This window comes from Phascolarctos cinereus, unplaced genomic scaffold (genome assembly GCF_003287225.1).
Source record: "Phascolarctos cinereus isolate Bilbo 61053 unplaced genomic scaffold, phaCin_HiC Scaffold_4;HRSCAF=312, whole genome shotgun sequence".
Taxonomy (NCBI): Eukaryota; Metazoa; Chordata; class Mammalia; order Diprotodontia; family Phascolarctidae; genus Phascolarctos; species Phascolarctos cinereus.
In genome coordinates this window covers 121,303,355-121,322,098 of record NW_027555847.1, presented here as the reverse complement: position 1 = coordinate 121,322,098, position 18,744 = coordinate 121,303,355, and the positions used below count along the sequence as shown (strand labels likewise).

Here is an 18,744-nt window from a genome sequence, read left to right as displayed (position 1 = left end):
TATAGTCCAGAAAAGACTGGGAAGTGTTACAGAAGAGACCTGATTCAGAGAGAGAGAATCGAGAGGAAAAAGTTAGTGTAGTATGAGTAGGGAAAAAAAATGTATGTTGCAAAAAACAAGCATAAGAGGTATCAGATGAGAAACAGGACCCAATTAAGCAGGTTGTGTTACAGGTTTTTCAGATGATTAGTTTTGCAGAAGAATTTTGCTTTTTTTTTACAAGGGTAATATCTAGAAGTACTTGGTTGACTCAGATGTGACCCAAAGTCTTGATGATTCCTGTTCACCACAGACCACCTACACAGTTGTGTGAGTTGTAAGGGGTCAGAAAACTGGTCTTGTTGTTTGTAAGGGCATCTTAACAAGTTGTTAAGATTACTCAGAATCATAGAATTATTGTATTTCAGAACTAGAAAAGACCTTAGAAGCATCTACTTCAGAGGCTAGATGCTCTTTTGCTAATGTCCTATTTAATTATGTTTACGTAGAGTCAGCTTTTGGTAAAGTGTAAATTTTTTTGCTTTTCTGGGATATGACATCTAGAGTGTACTATAAATTTGATGCAAAATGTGTCCCTGTCAATATACATATCAACTGTATTGAAAGGTTATAGTAAATGTTTGAGACAATGGGCCTTCAGTAGTCAAAAAAATTTTTTGCTAGTCCCCAGTGCTGGAAATTAGAAAATAAATGCATTTATATTTCATGGAAATGGTCAATAATTAACTAAATAGTTGATAGAATTGACAGATGATCCATTACGTTCATGTCTGCAAGATGCCCAGCGTATAAATACAAATTAAAAACAAGTCAAAAATCCTACTTTTTCAAATATCTAGACTCCACTGTTGTTGTGTAAAGACAACATCTGTACTTTATTTTACTGGGTTTTTCCGTTTTTAATCTGCATGTTTGGTATTGTATAGACCAAGCTACATGGGGATAACATTATACTACTCCTGAAAGCCTATATATGATTTTCTTCCTGTCTAGTGGGTTACATGTGATTCAGAGAATGGGTAGAATCTCACAGTGGATCCTGAAGCCATATCATTGTTTATCCTAATTAGCCTAGTTAAGTTATTTAACATAGTACTTTACATATATTATCTTATTTGTTACCTTGGACAAGTCACTTAACTTCTTTGGCCATTAGTTTCTTCATCTGTGAAATAATGGAGTGATCTCCAACTTTCATTCCAGCTCTATAGTTCTAGGAGCCTAATTTTTGTAAGCCAGATCTAGTTCTAGGAATTCCCACGGCTGTTTTAGAATGTGCCTATTGTTTTAATTTGGCAATCATTCTGACCTTGAGGATGACTTCTATATTTATGCAATCAATCATCTCTTTACTACCTATGTTGATAGAGAGGAGAGGAGATTTACACAATGCACAGCAATGGATAGTCAACATATCATTTATATTTGATTTTAGAGTTTGGTCAAAGAAGCACTTGGGCCCACATATGTAAAACACGGATGCATTTTACATGCTTGTCTTTTCTTTGTTTATCCCTGCAATCTCTTACCTGGAACCCAGTTATAGAAAGCCCCAGATCACTTGTCTAATTCTGAAAGTGGTTAATCTTTTTTTAGACAAATAAAGTTGATACTATCTTACAATCTATGTGATATATATGCCTCTGGGTTCAACATGAATGCCTGTCCTTTTCATTCAGATTTTAACTTGTAGTTTGATGACTGAAAACATATATTTTAGGATTTTTTTTTAGACTATGAAAATATTTTCCCCTAATTGGATATAAAGACATTGACAAGCAAACACAAAACAAACATTTTCAGAAATAAATAATAATTAAATGATTATTTAAATGAGCAAAACAGGTCTCACGAATGATGAGCTTGTTGATGGACTGATAAAAGGTTAATCTTTTAATGTATAAATTTATGCGGACTAATACTTTGTTAGAAATATTATAACATGATGAATATTTCCTTCTATACTTCAAGGATCTATGATTTTACCAGTGTGGGTGCTGCCTCTTTTTATGAACACAGCCCATCAGTTCCTAAGTAGATGGGTCTTCATGGGTAAGTGGTGGTGGGAAAATTCATTACCCTATGGCCAACTTGATGGTGAAATTTTCCAATTTAGCTAAGCTTGGACTTGATCAAATAATATATAGTCCATCACTGGCCCCACAAATCAATATTTTCCATCTAGGCAGCACTTATTACCACATGTGCTCACCCGGCACACCTTTGGAGGGTCCATGGTTACTTTCATTGCACGGTGAGCAAGCAGAGGAAGTTTCTAGTCCAGCAGTTCTCGAACTGGCTTTGTTTATGAATTCTTCATATTGCTGCCAGACCAATCTCCCCTGTGCAATAATCTTACCAAATCACTCTTTCTAATCAAAACTTTTTGAATGGATGTTAAATAAGGATCAATCTTTTTTAGTCTGGGGTTCTAGGCTCTTCCTAACCTGGCACTATATCACACAGCATTCACCTGACCTCTCTACATGTGAATTTTCAGCCCTGCACTGGCCTGATTCCTGTGCTTGATACTATACTCTTTCTTTTGCAGGTAACAACCTACCAACAACTCTGTCTGTTGAAATCCTTCCCAGCACAAATGTCATCTCTCCCATATAGCCTTCCCTGATCCCCGTACCCACAGCTGGCAATGATTCAATCTTCTCCATACTTCAAATAGCACTTGGATTTGGACCTTTCTTCTGCGTTTATGTGTCATTTGTGTATAATAGTTTTATTCCAAGTCATGCTCTCCTTCTACAAGTTCCATGAGGATAGGGGCCATATCACATTTGATTTTGGTATCTCTGCATAGCACCTAGCACAATTCTTTGAATGTAGTGAATGCTTAATACATTTGTATGTTTGGTTTATATATGTATATGTTTCCATATATGTGCATTCATATATGTATGTATGTATAAGTATTTTAGCAGCATGTTGTCAGAACATGTTGCATAATGAATAATAGCACTAACTTGTATTTATATGGCACTTTATGCTTTACTAAGTGCTTTACGCACAGTATCTCATTTTAACTTCCCAATATCCCTGTAAGTAGGTGCTGTTATTGTCATCTCACAGATAAAGGTAACTGAGGCAGACAGAGCTTAACTGACTTGCTACCTGTTACACAGCTACTAAGTGTCTGAGACCAAATTTGAACTTAAGTCTTCTTGACTCCAAGTCTAGAACTCTATCCACTGTTCTACCTGGCTGTATCTAAAAGCTTTCTAGATAGAAATATCCCCCCTCAAAGGCATATAATGTTTGTATACTAGAATACTTTTGATATCACTAGTGACAAATAAGAACAGATACAAATGTAATAAATATGTCAACGATGATATCAGAATAATTGTAAATATGTATGAGAAGGTGTGTAGAAATAACAGTATCTTTTTAAAACTCAAGCTCTGCTATAGTTTAATAATAGACACCAGAATATTAACACTGAAAAAGTACTGTCATGAATACATTATTTGCAAGAATGTGGGATAAGAGATACCCAGTATGTATAATACATTTATCCTGATGCTTTTGTTAAGTGGAATTACATATCATCATAACTGGCCACATATGAGGAGAATGTCAATGCATACTGGAAAAGCAAATAACAAAGGCATATCAGTGCAATTCAAAAGATAAGCAGAGATGTTTGAAAGGTATATGAAGATGAGATATAAAGAACATTCAGAACATTAAGAGAGTTAAAGACATCATAGTGAAAAGCAATTGTTTTCACAGAGTTTATTTCAAAGTTCAAGTGGCTGCAGAGATATGGGATACACAATTAAATTGTGCCCTTAGGATTAATTAGCTGAATGCTATCACTGCAAAATGAGGATAGTTGTAACTTATACCACTACCTCATGGGGTTATTACAAAAATCAAATGAGATCATGTGTGTAAAGCATTTTGTGAACCTTAAAATGCTCTACAAATAGCAACTATTATTGGGGCTAAACCATGGACCTGAGATTTTGCTTTTATGGGAGAACTCCTAAGTGAGGAAACTCTATATACCAATGCAGGCCAATTCCCTTCTCTCCAACTCATTGTCTTAGCTTGCCAGATCACTGAGAGATTAAGTGATTTACTTAGTGTCATATAGACAGTAGAGTCAGAATTAGGATTTGAACTCAGGTCTTCCTGGTTTAAAGCCAGTCTTCTAAGCCATTACATGACACTGCCTCTTTGTGTTTTGTTGTTGTCATTGTTTTTCCTCAGTCATTTCAGTCATGTCTGACTGTTTGTGACCCTACTTGGTACTTTCTTGGCAAAAATACTGCAATGGTTTACCACTTCCTTCTCCAGTTCATTTTACAGATAATGAAACTGAGGCAAACGAGGTGACAAGACTTGCCTCCAGGCCCAGCACTCTATCCACTGCATCACCTAGCTGTTCCCTCTTTATGCTACTATACTATTATTCTCCTACTAAAGCCAGCTTTAATGCTTCATAGTGTGGAGATGGAACATGGGGTTCTACCAGTCCATGCAGGTGGAAAGCAAACTAAAAGCTCTTACTAAGCTAGAAAGGCTCTCTCTACTGACCTAGACAGCATTTGGCCATTAAGAACTTTTATATGAGGATTGGCTGGGCTAAATTCAGATGCTCATTCCCAAACAGTTGGCTCTCAAGTGATCAGACGGTTAAATTTTGCAGCCATAACAACTCACAGAAACTATCTATGAAGGCACAAGGGGATTTTGATGTGTATCACCCACATTAATGAAATCATGAATATCTGAAGTATTAATGCAGCCAGATGACATAAGCACTAGGCCTAGACTCACAAGGACTTGAGTTCAAATCCAGCCTCAGACACTTATTTACTTGTGTAACCCTAGAAAAGTCACCTGACCTCTGATTGCTTTAGTTTGCTCATCTGTAAAATGGAGATAAGAACAGCATCTACTTCATAGAGCTGTCCAGGATCAAATGAGAGAATGTGTAAGCCTTAAGGTGCCTCAGTTTCCTCATCTGTAAAAATGAAGATAATAAGAACTCCTATTCTACCCCAACAGACTAGCTGTGAGAATGAAATGAGATATTTGCAAAGAGCTTTGCAAACCTTAAGTCACTATATAAATGCTAACTGTCATCGCTGTCCTCATCCATCATCATTATCACATTGATCCTTTGCACTCACCTATCTAAGGACAGAAACAAAGGTAATGTCTAAAGCCACTTGCGCACTCAATTCACGCCTGAGGACAATGAGAAAAGCTTCAGGGAGCCTTCATCTGGTTCTTAATTCAGAAAAATAAAATATAATAAAACCCTAAAGGAAAAGGTATAGGGATAGGGTCTTGACCTGTGATTTCATTACTATGGTGAATCCACAACTCAAGTGAAGTCAACAGGTATTTATTAATTATTAACTTACACTGTGCCAGCCACTATGCTAAGCACCAAGGATACAAAGAAAGGCAAAAACAGTTCCCACTCTCAATGACCTTACAGTCTAATGAGGGAGACAATATGCAAATAGGCATGTACGAACAAAATATATTCAGGATACATTGAAGATAATCTTGAAGAAAAGGTGCTGGCATTAAAGGAGACTGAGAAAGGCTTCTTGAAGAATGTGGGATTTTAGCTGAGGCTCAGAGGGAGCCATGAGGTCAAGACAAGGAAGAAGTGAATTCCGGGTATGGGGGACAGTTGGTGAAAATGCACAGAGTCAGGAGTCCTAGGTGAAGAAGTTCCCTCTGGCAATGCCTGTTAGTATCTTTTCTGTCACCTAGAGTCTTACAGAGTTGCCTACAAGACTGAGAGATCAAGTGACATTGCTCAGGGTCATACAATCAGAGTATTTTAGAGGTAATATCTAAGCTATTATGTTTCTCTAATTAGGGCAGTTGGTGGTGCAGTGGATAGAGTGCCAGGTCTGCAGTCAGGAAGACTCATCTCCGTGAGTTCAAATCCGGTCTTAGACACTATTTCTGTGACCCTGGACAAGCCACTTAATCTTTTTTGCCTTGGTTTCCTCATCCGTAAAGTGAGCTGTAGAAGGAAAGGGCATACCACTCTAATATCTTTGCCAAGAAAACCCCAAATGGGATCAACTGAAAAATGACTGAAAGTTTCTATAATTATCACATTCAACACACATAAAGATACATATGTATATGTGTGTGTATACCATCTTTGTACATAGATGATAATGACAATTTCTACCAGCTAGTTTGTACATTTAAATTGCTATGTGATACCCACTCAAATTCCCTTTCTGTTCCCAGAGAGCTGATTCAATATAGGCTTTCCTATCAGTTAGGTTTAAGGTTTTAGTTGAATCTGTATGAAAAAAGGGTGAGAATATATGATTGTGACACCTTCAAGCCACTTTTCTGTCGTCACTACTGCCTTGGGCAATGTCTTGGGTAATCAACATGCAGACCATAAATTGAATTCACCTCCACCTTACCCCCAATCTTTCTAGCTGCCATGTTAGGGTTTCTTAACACAAGGAATTAAATCTTAAATTGGAAAAAACTCTGTCCATTCTTACAGTGTCAAGATGGGTTCTCTGGTGCTTGGCTCGATCACTGGAGTTACTGAAGGCTTTCTGACATCCTGGATGCTGGCACAGGTATGGTTTCTCTCCTGTGTGACTCCTCAGGTGAATCTTGAGATTTTCCAGCCTTGAAAAGGCCTTCTTGCAGCCCTCAAACTGTAAAAAGAAAATATTTTTTAATTGTTGAGAGGGCCTTGAATTTTTAAGTCATGTCAGAGAAATCCTAAATTTTAATTTTTATTAACTGATCAATCAACCAACAAACTGTTATTGAGCACCCACTATGTTATGGTATTGTCTTAAGTTTGCAAGATACAAAAAAAGAAAAAAAGTACTTCCTGACCTTAAAGAGCTTTTATTCTAATGGGATAAAAATAATGTATATAAATAAGTTGGTACAAGATACATCCATAGTGGAAAGACACTAGCAGCTGGGGGCAGTTGGAAAGATTTCCCATCAAAGGTGATGTTTGAGTCAAGTCTTGGAGAGGTTATGGATTCTGAAGTCACAACAAAGAAGGAAAACATTTCAGGTATAGCCATCACAAAGACAAGGATATGGGAGATAGAATATACTAGATAAGGAGCAAGACCTTAGCCAGTATGGCTGGATCATAGAGTATGTAAAGGAGAACAAAATGTGCAATTGGAAGGGCAGAAGGAAGCCAGATTGTGAAGAGCTTTAAATGCCAGTGAACCTAACTCTTTGATTCTGGAGGGAATAAGGAACCTCTGGAGCTTATGGACTAGAGAAGGGAGGATAGGTAACATAGTCAAACTTGAACTTTAAGGAAATCGTTTCAGCAGGAGGACATCTTGAGGTGGAAAGAGGTTTAAGGAAGGGACATTGATTAGGAAGCCTTTGTAAAAGTCCAGGTGAAGTGTAATAAAGCCTTGAAATCTAAGTGCTTAACAAATGCTTATTGACTAACTGAATGAACTAAGGGGATGACTCTGTGAGTAGAGATAAGAGAAAATATTTGACTGATGTTGTGAAGATATAAACTATAAAAATTGGCAACTGGGTGGATATATGGGGTGAATGAAAGTGAGGGATTGAGGATGACTCTGTGGGAGCAGGATTTGGGGTGAAGAAGATGTCTATGAGCCAGGAACTAAAGTCAATGAGGAAGAAAGGAAAATGGCCTGGGAAATGGCAGATTAAAAAAAAAAAATCAGCCAGCAAGCAAACATTAGTTTTGAAAACATTCAGATGTTATAGGAATTGCATTTCTCCACCAACTATACATGTCACTTTATGTACCAGATTTGGGTTAGATTTTTGTGATTACTTATGTCAGAGAAAATTAGCTGTGAGCCATCTGGACAAGTTTGTAAAAATACAGTGATGCGTGTCTTAAAGATTTATTGAAAAATTAACACACTTTTCCATTCCCAAATTGGTCTAAATTAGAAGAACCAGGAGGGAAGAAACTTTGTGGTAAGTGGTAAACTAACAAAAGTCATAGTAACAAATTAGCATAATGCAGAATTCAGAAGCCTGAGGAGCCATCATTAAAGGCAGTGTGTATGCCTACTGATGCTTCATAACCATAGCATTTCTCTGTGTCTTTAAAAATATCTCTAATTTGAAAGTGATATATGACCATGTTACAAGAGGTTGAAAAAAGATATCTGAGAGTAAGCCACACCTAATAAGATGACCTGGGCAATAGAAAACTACTTTATGGCTAAGACTTTTTCAAAATAGGTAATCCATTTGTTTGAAGGCTGTGCTGTCAAATTGATAAAAACAATATTACAGAAGAGCAGGGGTCAAAATGAAACCTTGAAAGTGCCAGAAAACTTCCTCAGTGCTGTATCAATAGCAGAGTAACACAAATATTTACTGGACTTAATTTCTTTAAAAAATTCAAGCTATTCTAGCAATTTTAATCCATGGGATCATAAGACTTGGAGCTAAAAGGAGCTTTAGAAATTATTTATTACTATTCCCTCATTAGACAGATGAAGAGACAGAGGCCTAGGATGATGAAGTCACTTACCCAAGATCGCACATGCAATAAGCTGCAGAGTTGGGGTTCTAAGGACTTTTCTATCCAATACACCACACAGTTCAATATAACAAATATTTATCCTGCATCTATAAAGCACAGGAAAAATATAACATAAACCCTATTCTCAAGGTGGCCTAATGAATAGAGTGCTCAGCCTGGAGTCGTGAAGACCTGAGTTCAAAGCTGCCCTCAGACACTTACTAGCTGTGTGACCCTGGTCAAGTCCCTTAATCTTTGTCTCAGTTTCCTCAACTGAAAAATGAGGATAATAACAGCATCTACCTCACAGGGTTGTTATACGGATCAAATGAGATAATATTTATAAAGCTCTCAGCGCAGTGCCTGGAACAGAATAAGCAATATATAAAATGCTTTTTGCCCTCATACCCCGAACCTCCTCTCCCCAATCTAAAGGGAAGGACAAATACATGATTAACTATGCCACAAAGAAAAGTGAGATAAGTATAAATTACTTTAAGCAATTCTAGGGAGAGATTATCTTGTAAAAGGGGAACACTTTATGGAAGTGGGCCTTGAAAGAAGTGAGGAACTTCAAGAAGGGAAGAGGGGGGCAGGAATAGGGTGGTTTATTCTAGGGGTTGGGGAACAGCATAAACAAAACCACAGGGATGGCGGAAGTCATGAGGAAATGGGGGACAAAGAATATAGAGAGTATATGGAGAGAAAAGGCAAATAAGCCTGGAAAGGCAAGTACAGCCAGATTCTAGAGCACCTTGAGTTCAGAATCACAAGTTTAAATTTAATTACAGTGGTACCTGGGAACTATTGAAGTCATGTGCACAATCCTATTGATGCATTGGGAAAATTACTTGGTGAATAGTATGAAAAATGTTTTAGAGATAGGATAGAATGCCTGCAGTCAGATCTTAAACATTTACAACACATTTGAGTATACAGTTTTCACACTCAAGGACCATCTACAAATATAAGATGACCTATAAAATTGAAATAGCTCTTGAAATTTAATGACTTCAAAGATTCAAAGCCACGGAGAAGATTCAAGTCTTGAGATCCAAAATGATTCCCCCTCAAGGTTATCAGGCAGAGCATAATGTCATTTATAGTTTATCTTCCCTTATTGCAATGGCTGGAAGAGAATACATTCCTGAATGAGGCTATTTTCAAACAATCAAGACTTCTTAATTAGGATCTTGATCTCTAAAGAAAAGGCAGCCCACCTAGGCAGGGTGATCCAATCAGCCAACCCACCATCTATTTAAATGCCTGGATTCCACATGCTGAAATATTTAAAGGAATTTATGGAAGTTGTATTTATTTTTGATTGGGAGTTATACTTGTTTCATAGACATATGTTGGTTTATTTCGATTTTGATATTTTGCTTAAAATAATTTTGGTGTTTTCCTGATTTCTACTTCACATAAGAAAGAACAAATTTAGCCTGAACGGAAGATGATTGCTGATTAAGCCAAGGACTTTAACAACACAGTGAAAGAAATACAAGGCTGTGTGGCTTTTGGCAGCAGGACCTAAGGGAAGAAAAATAAAAGGGGCAATTCCCCCAGGTTTTTTCTACTGTAGATAAAAGGACTAGGAGTTATTCCCTAATCGTTAGGTAAGAGCCTCTATTTATAAGGTTCTCACTGAATGACAACTCAGAGCAAACTCCTGGAGCTGAGTTTATTTAACTTGGAATCAGCTAATGAACCACACTTAAGGATGTACTGAGCCTGTGGTTTCAGGGCATGCCAAACCTGTAGCCTGGTTCCGAGCATGGCTTCTTCTTGGCTTTGGTTCAGTTATGGGGCCCACCTGAGGGGTGAACAGGGCAGGCCCTAATGCCCTCTGCATTCCACATCTTTCCAAAATCTAAGGCAGAGAGAATATTGGGGTGATGAAGAAGGACTACCATGGCACTTTGAGATGACCACAGAAATCGAAGTTAGTATCTCTGTATGATCTGGGATAACTGAGGCCATCGGTATCTGCTGTGGCGATTCTGAACTTCCATTCAAGACTTGGAGCTTATGTGATCTCCCAGGAACCTGTTAGACTGGTCATAACCAATAGATGGGCCAATGCTTCCATGGCCCCTCTACACCTCAATTCAATTGCTATGAAACATATAAATAATTACCTGCTAGAATTGCTGGGTTGCAATCCCTCCCAGAATGTGTTACAGAATTCTATGCATTTGTGAATCTTAGGTTTTGTTGGTGATGGCAAATTCAAAACCAGTAAGAGCAATAGCTCACTCTTACATAGCATTTAATAGTCCACACAAAGCACTTTCTCTATAACCACCCTTTGAGAGATTATCCAAGGTTTATCTTTCCCAGTTTATAACCAAAGAACTGGGTTTAATGAAGTTAAATGACTTGTCCAAGGCCAAATTGCTAGAAGATTCTGTAATATACCCAAATGTTAATGACCTACCTAAGGAGTCTTGCTTATTCCCTTACCCATTGTTGCAATTTCAGTGAAACTGTAATATTGACACAAACAAAATGAGACAGAGACAAATTACAGGGAACTATGGAAAACAAACAGCCCCCTTAATACACCCAATCAAAATCAGAAGAAGTGGAAGTTAAAAAAAAATTCATGATTCCTACAGTTGTTAGTGCCTCTCCTGTCCAAATTAATTTAATTAACTTGTATCTGTATTTTTATTTTATATCTATTTTGTATGTCCTTATTTATGTATATGTGTTTCCTAAAAGAACATAAGCTTCTTGAAGGCCAGATTTTTTTTGTCTTGGTTCCCCAGTTCTCTAGCACAGTGTCTGGAACATAGTAGGTGTTTAATAAATACTTGTTAATTGATTGATTGGTTGATTGACACGGTAAGAACAGAGAGAGTACATAACGCAATTCATTAAAGTGCTATGTGTATCAGGTGGATATAGAGAAGAATAAAACATAAAAGGTTCATCCTGGAAGGCCCATTAGAGATCAACTAGATCAGCCCCTACTCTTTTATAGGCAAGGACCCTGAGGCCCAGACAAGTCAAATGACTTATCCAAAATCATACAGCAAACTCAGAAGCAAGACTAGAATACGAGTCTCTTTTTCCTTAAGCCAGTGTTTCCTTCTATTGTGTCATGTTGTGTCATTGCATCCTCCTTATTCTTAGAAGTATCTAGTAGACTACTTGGCCAAACCTAAAAGACCAAAGAGATAGCACTCATATTCTGGGGCACAGTTGGACAATCTCCTTCATCTAAGTAGATCAGATAGTTTCCCAATATTCCTTTAGAGGTAGTTCTAGTGACAATATATTGATACTGTTGCTCAAACCCACCCACTCTAAAAGTGCAAATTTTTATGCAACCCATAGGTTACTGGGTATTGAACTACTCTCCCAGGTAGTCCAGCGGATATCTTTCTAGACCTCCATTTTAAGTCTGGATGAAGTATGCCTCTGCCCTTCTCTGCCCTTAGCTTTGCTACTTCCATAGGAATATCCTTAATCGCAGAGAGATATAAAGACATTTGGACAGATATTCTACTTCCCTTCTATCATATATCAGGTCCCCATGGTTGCAGAAAAGATGGCTTATCGTAAGAAGAAAAGTGAGTCATCGTTTTCAACCTGTGGCTTTCTCTGGCTTTGTAGGCAGACTACAACCATAAAAGAACAATATGTGATAGGTGAATGTAGACTCTAGCGTATAATCCAGATGTTTTGTGTCCAATGAAGAACATAGACAATATGGTGAAGAATACTTTTGGTTGGCAAAGACGATGCCTTAGTCATGTAGCAAGAACGAGAGATAATAGATAGATAGCTGAAGTCCTATGTTGACACCTTCAAAAGAGCAAAAGAACCAGAGAAGTCATGAGTCTTGGGTGGAATATTTAAAGGAGCAAATGAACAAGAATAGCATAGGATAACAAGGGGTAGAGAGGAAGCAACCTGAATGGTTAAATGGAGTCTTCACACCACTGAGATCATCGATCAATTTAGAAAATAAGGGAACTTAAAAGTCCCTGAGTTTTGAAATGTCAAATGAAGCTTCATTTTGAGGAGACAACAACAAAAATAAACAAACAACAACAACAACAACAAAAAGAAACAAGAAACCTCCCCCACGGTAATACTGTGGCTGTTTCCAAATTATAAGATTTAATTAAAAGTACAACTTCCTCAGCCCCCAGAAATCCTCTAGCTTGTAATGCTCTGCTAATTTTTTTGGACTATTTCTTGTTTAAAGAATCAAAAACTGGGCTGTAATCATCATCATCATCATCATCATCATCATCATCATCATCATCTCTCTCTCTCTATATATATATATGTATATATATACATACATACATATATATATACATACATACATACATACATATATATATATATATATATATATATATATATATATAGGCTTGATTACAGATCGTGGACATTAAGTGGCATTAAGATGACCTTTGAAATATTACTTTCCCTTTCTATTAGAGGCTTTTGTGTAAGGTACTGAAAATGAAAGGCTCATTAGACACCATTAAAATAGGATTTATTCCATATGTGTAACCAATAATCAGGGAGAATATTATTCCCTCCCCTAATCAGCTACTTAGTCTACTGAGAAGCATAAGTGCATACCCCAAGTACTAATAACAGAAACCATTTCCTGATCAGGTTTCCACAGCATCTCTAATGTCAAGAGACCAAAGGCAGAGGGGATTCTATGATACTGGACATTTTTTAAATATACATTTGAATTCAATTAAGGCATCAGTGTTTATGACCCTTAGCAGTCTGAGCTTTTACAATTTCATCAGTCAAGTTCAATTAATCCCATTAGTGTTGGCTGGTGCCATGATACATTGTGTGGCTTTAGGAGCTAGCTGATGAATTACGTGCTCACTCAAATCTCATGTATAGCCATTGAAATGAGAGGACTGAGAGGCATTAGTGTAAAGGTCAGCAAACATTTTTAATGCTGTGGATATTATCACAGTAAATCCAAGAATTCTGTTCCACTAAGATTACAAGGGGGAATAATTCTGCCACTTAATGGACTCTAAAGATGGAAATGAAAATATAAAGCTTCTAATTCTCATGAGGATACAGAGAAAGAGGGAGGCATATAGACAAAACACCAGAGACACAACCTGAAAGAGAACGCTGACAGATTAAAATAGGAAGTTCTAATACAGGAATTCACCTGTTGAACAATTTAGTGCACAAGGCTATAAAGTAATCATCTGGGGTATAGATCCATCACTAGCCCAAGCTGGGAAATTTAGAGGGCATGTGTGTTCTTTCCAATTTTGCAACTATTCCCTCAGTCACTCTAGTAACTAAACTTCATTCCTTCGCAACTGACTTTGTCTTGAGTACTTCTTGTATTATTTTATCATGAATTACAAAGTCGACTCGAAGGTATATTTAGGATGGCTCACCCAGTCATGGCTCACTGCCCTGGATAGAAGTTGCCTCAAGTACTAGGACTGCTGGTGGAGAAAGTTCCAGTTACCTGGTGCATTTGTTGGAAGAGCAAGTAGCAGTATTGTGATTCAGAGATGCTGCTCCTTTCCTAATATCTCTTCAGCAGCAATACACACTTGGTAAATTCTTAGGACTGAGTAAGGCCTTACTTCTGGTGAGATGAACAACCCACAGTCCTTGCCAATATATCCTTCAGACACCTAAACGTTGCCATCTGACCTGCTAAGACACCCTAAGGACTCCTGGGCTTTGCCATTAGCCCTGAAGTTCTACTCTCTTATGTGTTTTCTCCCCCAATTAGAATGGGAGCTCTTGAGAGTAAGTATTGAACTGCTTTTTAAATTTGCATCCCCAGAGCTTAGCATGGTAATTGGCACATAGTTACGTGTTAATAAGTTATTTATTAAATTAAGATTTTGTTCTTTCTTCTTGAGAATATGGAATAAGAGGATACAGAAAGAGTCCTATCTCCCCCTTTCATTTCCAGGATAAGCTGTCAATACCATCAAGCCAGTTGGACTTGGATAACAACCAATCAAAGCCATTATTCAATTTGATGAATTGCTGACTGGCCCTGATGCCAACTAAAATTTCAACCAACCAATGAGATTGGTAGAAAGTGAGGGCAGAATCTTTATCTTACATTTTAATGTACTCCATAGTTGTTTTTTTCAATACAGACTGATTTAGTCTACTAAGAAACGTAAGTGTTTACTCCAAGTACTAATAACAGCAACCTTTTCCTGATCTGGTTTCCATAGCATCTCTTATGTGTGATACTGACAGTGAATGACCTCTGGTGAATATGAGGTCATATCTATAGCTAAAACTTAGTGTGAAGTGTGACTAATAGAACAAGACAATAAAACAAGGAAGAACCCCACACTCATTAACAGATTTCTGGCAAATCTTGTCTTTAAAAGTCATGTCAAGCACTTTGAAAAGTCCTACATAAGTATGAATTGGGTAGATGCCAGAAACCATTGCCTGGAATAGAGGAAAATAATAATGGAAGAAAAAGACATAGAAGTCAAACAGGAAGGTTCTAAAAGAGCATTTCAGTTGTTTGCTTTTTGTTTCTTAATCAGTATTCTTTGCTTCATCACATATGGTTTGGCTGGTTTCTACTTAGTCGTTCCTGTTCCTAATGCATTCAGATCAGTCTTAGTCTCTTGAATAAATCTTAATATTATACCACATTAATTTATACAAAGTGCTACACGAGGGGTAAAAAAAAAAAGAAAATCATTCAAATACTTCTAGGCTTTTAAGAACATCTCAATTCATGTATTCATTACAGCAAGTAGAGTTCTACTTTGTGTTTTCTTCCCCAGTGTTAATTCAGCAGTGAGAGTGGTGACAAATGAAGTGCATTTGCATCAGTCCCAGGACTTCACTCATCCCTTCATCCATTTGGTCCAAGGTCACTTCTCTCAGTGTTTGACCAAGCTCCTATGAGTTTCTTTCCCTCATCTCTGTAGCTCTTGGGTCATATTTGATCATAGATAACAAATTTAGAGCAAAAAGGACCCTTGGAGGTCATCTTTTCCAGCATCACCATTTTTCAGACATAGGAGATGAAAGCCAGAGATATCAAGTTAGTTAACCCAAGGTTAGTTTACTAGGTCCTCCCTTGAGTAATGAAGGTGAAGGAAAACATCACTTCATTTATAAAAACAGTAAGAGATTCTAGAAATAACCTGGAACTATGCCCAAAGGGTTATAAAACTGTGTATGCCCTATTACCCAGCAGTACTACTGCTAGGTCTGTACCCCAAAGAGATTAAAGAAAAAGGAAAAGATCCCATATGTACACAAATATTCATAGCAGTTCTTTTTATGGTGGCAAAGACTTGGAAATTGAGGAGATGCCCATCAATTGTAGAATGGCTGAACAAGTTGTGGTATATGATTGTGATGGAATACTACTGTGACATAAGAAATGACAAGCAGGATGCTTTCAGATAAACCTGGGAAGAGTTATATGAACTGATGCAAAGTGAAATAAGTAGTACCAGGAGAACCACTGTACATAGTGATAGCAATACTGGAATAATAATCAACTGTGAAAGACTGAGTTACTCTGATCAATAAAATGATCTATGACGATACCAAAGAACTCATGATGAAAAATGCTATCTACCTCCAGAAAAAGAACTGGTGAACTCTGAATGCATATTGAAGCACATCTTTTTACTTTCTTTTATTTTTCTTGCTCCTCCACCACACAAACGGCTAAAATAAAAATATGTTTTGCATGACTTCATACATATAATAGGTAAAATATAGCTTGTCTTCTCAATGGAGTAGGGGAGAGAGATAATTTGGAGCTCAAAATTTTAAAAATGAAGTATTAAAAATAAACAAATAAATAAAAATAGTAAAAACTTTTACATGAAAGCCTTGGTCATAAATCTAGAATCAGAAGGAATTTCAAAGGCCATTTGGTCCAGCTCCTTCATTTTACCAATGAGGAAACCAAAGCCCAGAAAGGTTAAATCGCTTGACTAAGGTCATACAGGTAGTAAGCATCAAAGAGTGGATTTGAAACCAGGTCTTCTGATTTCACTGTGCCATGAAGGGTGTTATAATCTCTCCATTCTTATAAGTCGGTACACCAAAGTTGTGATTAGTCAAAGGAGCCAAGAATCTAAGCAGAATTGCATTTTGCACTTTCAAACAGCGCCTTTCTGTTTCCAAGGTATTCTTTGTGGTGGTGGCAGCAGGAGAGGGGAAGAGGATGTAACACCTTGGCCTCAATTAGTCCTCCACTTTAGTTCATGCCATGAATTTGGAATTCCAAAGTGGCAAAGAGTCTTGATTCATTCTGATTTTCTGGAAGTATTAAAGTTTTGTGGGATTAATATAAAGCCCCCTCTGTAATGTTTTCCTAAATTGCAATAAAGGAATCATAGTTTCTGTGTTTTTCTTTTAATATGGCGTGCAAATTAAAGTCATTAACTAGCTCATAAATACAATTTCCTGGCTCATTGTGCTCCTTGATTTTGATTAAGAATTCTATATAACACAAAGGTTACCTAACTAAGCATTTGCTGTACTTTGCAGTGCTAGAGCAGTTTTCAAGGGGATCTATTGATGGATATAAAACAGATGCAGCAAAATTAATGTACCTTCATCATTTTTAAATAATGCCATCTGATATTTGAAAAAACATACAGAGTAACATGCAAGAGGTAACCCCGTCTTCTTTGCAGTATATTGATGTTCTGATGTTGCTTCATTTTTGTGTGTGTATGTTTTTTTTTTCCCCTGGGCTGACGTGGATGGTGTATGGAGGGTAGTGACATCAGCAGGTGGAGAGTTTTGCATGGATTCTATAGGTAAAACTGAGAGGGCCTTGAAAAGATGTGACAGTTTCTGAGGATATGCCTGTCTTCCAGCTGCTGTGAGTGGCTTAGACTTATGGCAGTCAGGCAGTGCCTATCACCATGGGCTAAGAAGACCACACAGGCAAACCAAGCTGCTTTAGAAGAGCAATTTATAGCACGAAGGCTTGGGTATACTTTACCACATTAATTAAAGTGTTATTTTGGTTTGCTATTGTTCAGTCATTTCCATTGCATCCAACTCTTCATGATCCCATCAGGGTTTTTCGTGGCAAAGATGCTAGAGTGGTTCACCATTTCCTTCTCCAGATCATTTAACAGATAAGGAACTGAGGCAAACAGAGTGAAGTGACTTACCCAGGGCCATACAGCTAGTTAATGTTTGAGGCCAGATAGGAACTCAAAAAAATAACCCTTACTTCAGGCCATTCACTGCATCACTTAACTGCCAGCATGCTAGCGTGTTATAGTGGAAAGAACGTTGTATCTGGAGTCAGAAGATGTGGGTTCAAATCTTAAATCTGCTCCTTCCTCCTTGTATAACCTTGTCCAAGTCACATAAAACTATAGTCTTAGTTTCTTCCTTGGCAAAATACTGATATTTGATCAGATAATCTCTTAGGCATATTCTAGCCTTAAGTCCTTTGATTTTATGACCAAAATGTTGAATCAAGAAGAATGTCCTAGAGGCTACGAATGCATTTGGGTTAGGATGAATGAGGTAACTAGGAAAAAATGAAATACCACCAAGGGCTGTAAAAAATTGTCTAAATGACCAATTCAGAGATTGTTGATGATCTCATGACCTTCCATAGTCATATGATATCCAAAATAATATCTACTTGTGTCCTCACCTAGATCCTGGCTCTTTCAACATAATATAGAAACAACAGGATTCCAAAAAGGGGTTAGTTAATTCAAGGTAGTAGGGAGGGAGTAAACTACAAAAGAGGCTTTTTGGAGTCAACACTTGAATGGCTCTGTGGTAATACTGATGTCTTCTACAACAGATCAGATCACATCACCCATTCCTTCCCATCCTGTGTGATGAGTGTCCAGTGTCTTCCCCTAAATCCTCCACAGGTAGCCCAACCAATGTACCAGCAGCTTTCCTCTAGATTGCTTCTGTTTCAGGGAGATATTTGTTTTCAGTGAAAACTCAATATAATTTTCCAAGGGCAATTCAGCTCTCTCTCTTCAAATTCAATTTTAGGACTAGTTCATTATCCATTCATATTATCTGTCTAATGTGTTATATCTGTTTAACACATCTTTTGCAAAATCTTGCATGGACAGCTAAGAAGTAGAAAAGTTGGGAGAAAAGAGAAAAGATTAGAGAAAGGGCAAAAGAGAAAGATGCTTGACTAAACTCTCTATTTATTTATTTCATTTCCGTGGCTCCTTATCTAGCAATCTAAT

The 18,744-nt window shown here is 37.4% G+C and overlaps 1 protein-coding gene across 1 annotated transcript in view; it reads right to left on the bottom strand.

The window, feature by feature from the left end:
- The window catches only part of GLIS3 (GLIS family zinc finger 3), a 585,734-nt gene that overhangs the window by 145,299 nt on the left and 421,691 nt on the right, over positions 1–18,744 (bottom strand). The window contains 1 exon segment of the mRNA XM_021006269.2: positions 6,519–6,680. Coding sequence (XP_020861928.1) covers positions 6,519–6,680 — 162 coding nt within the window.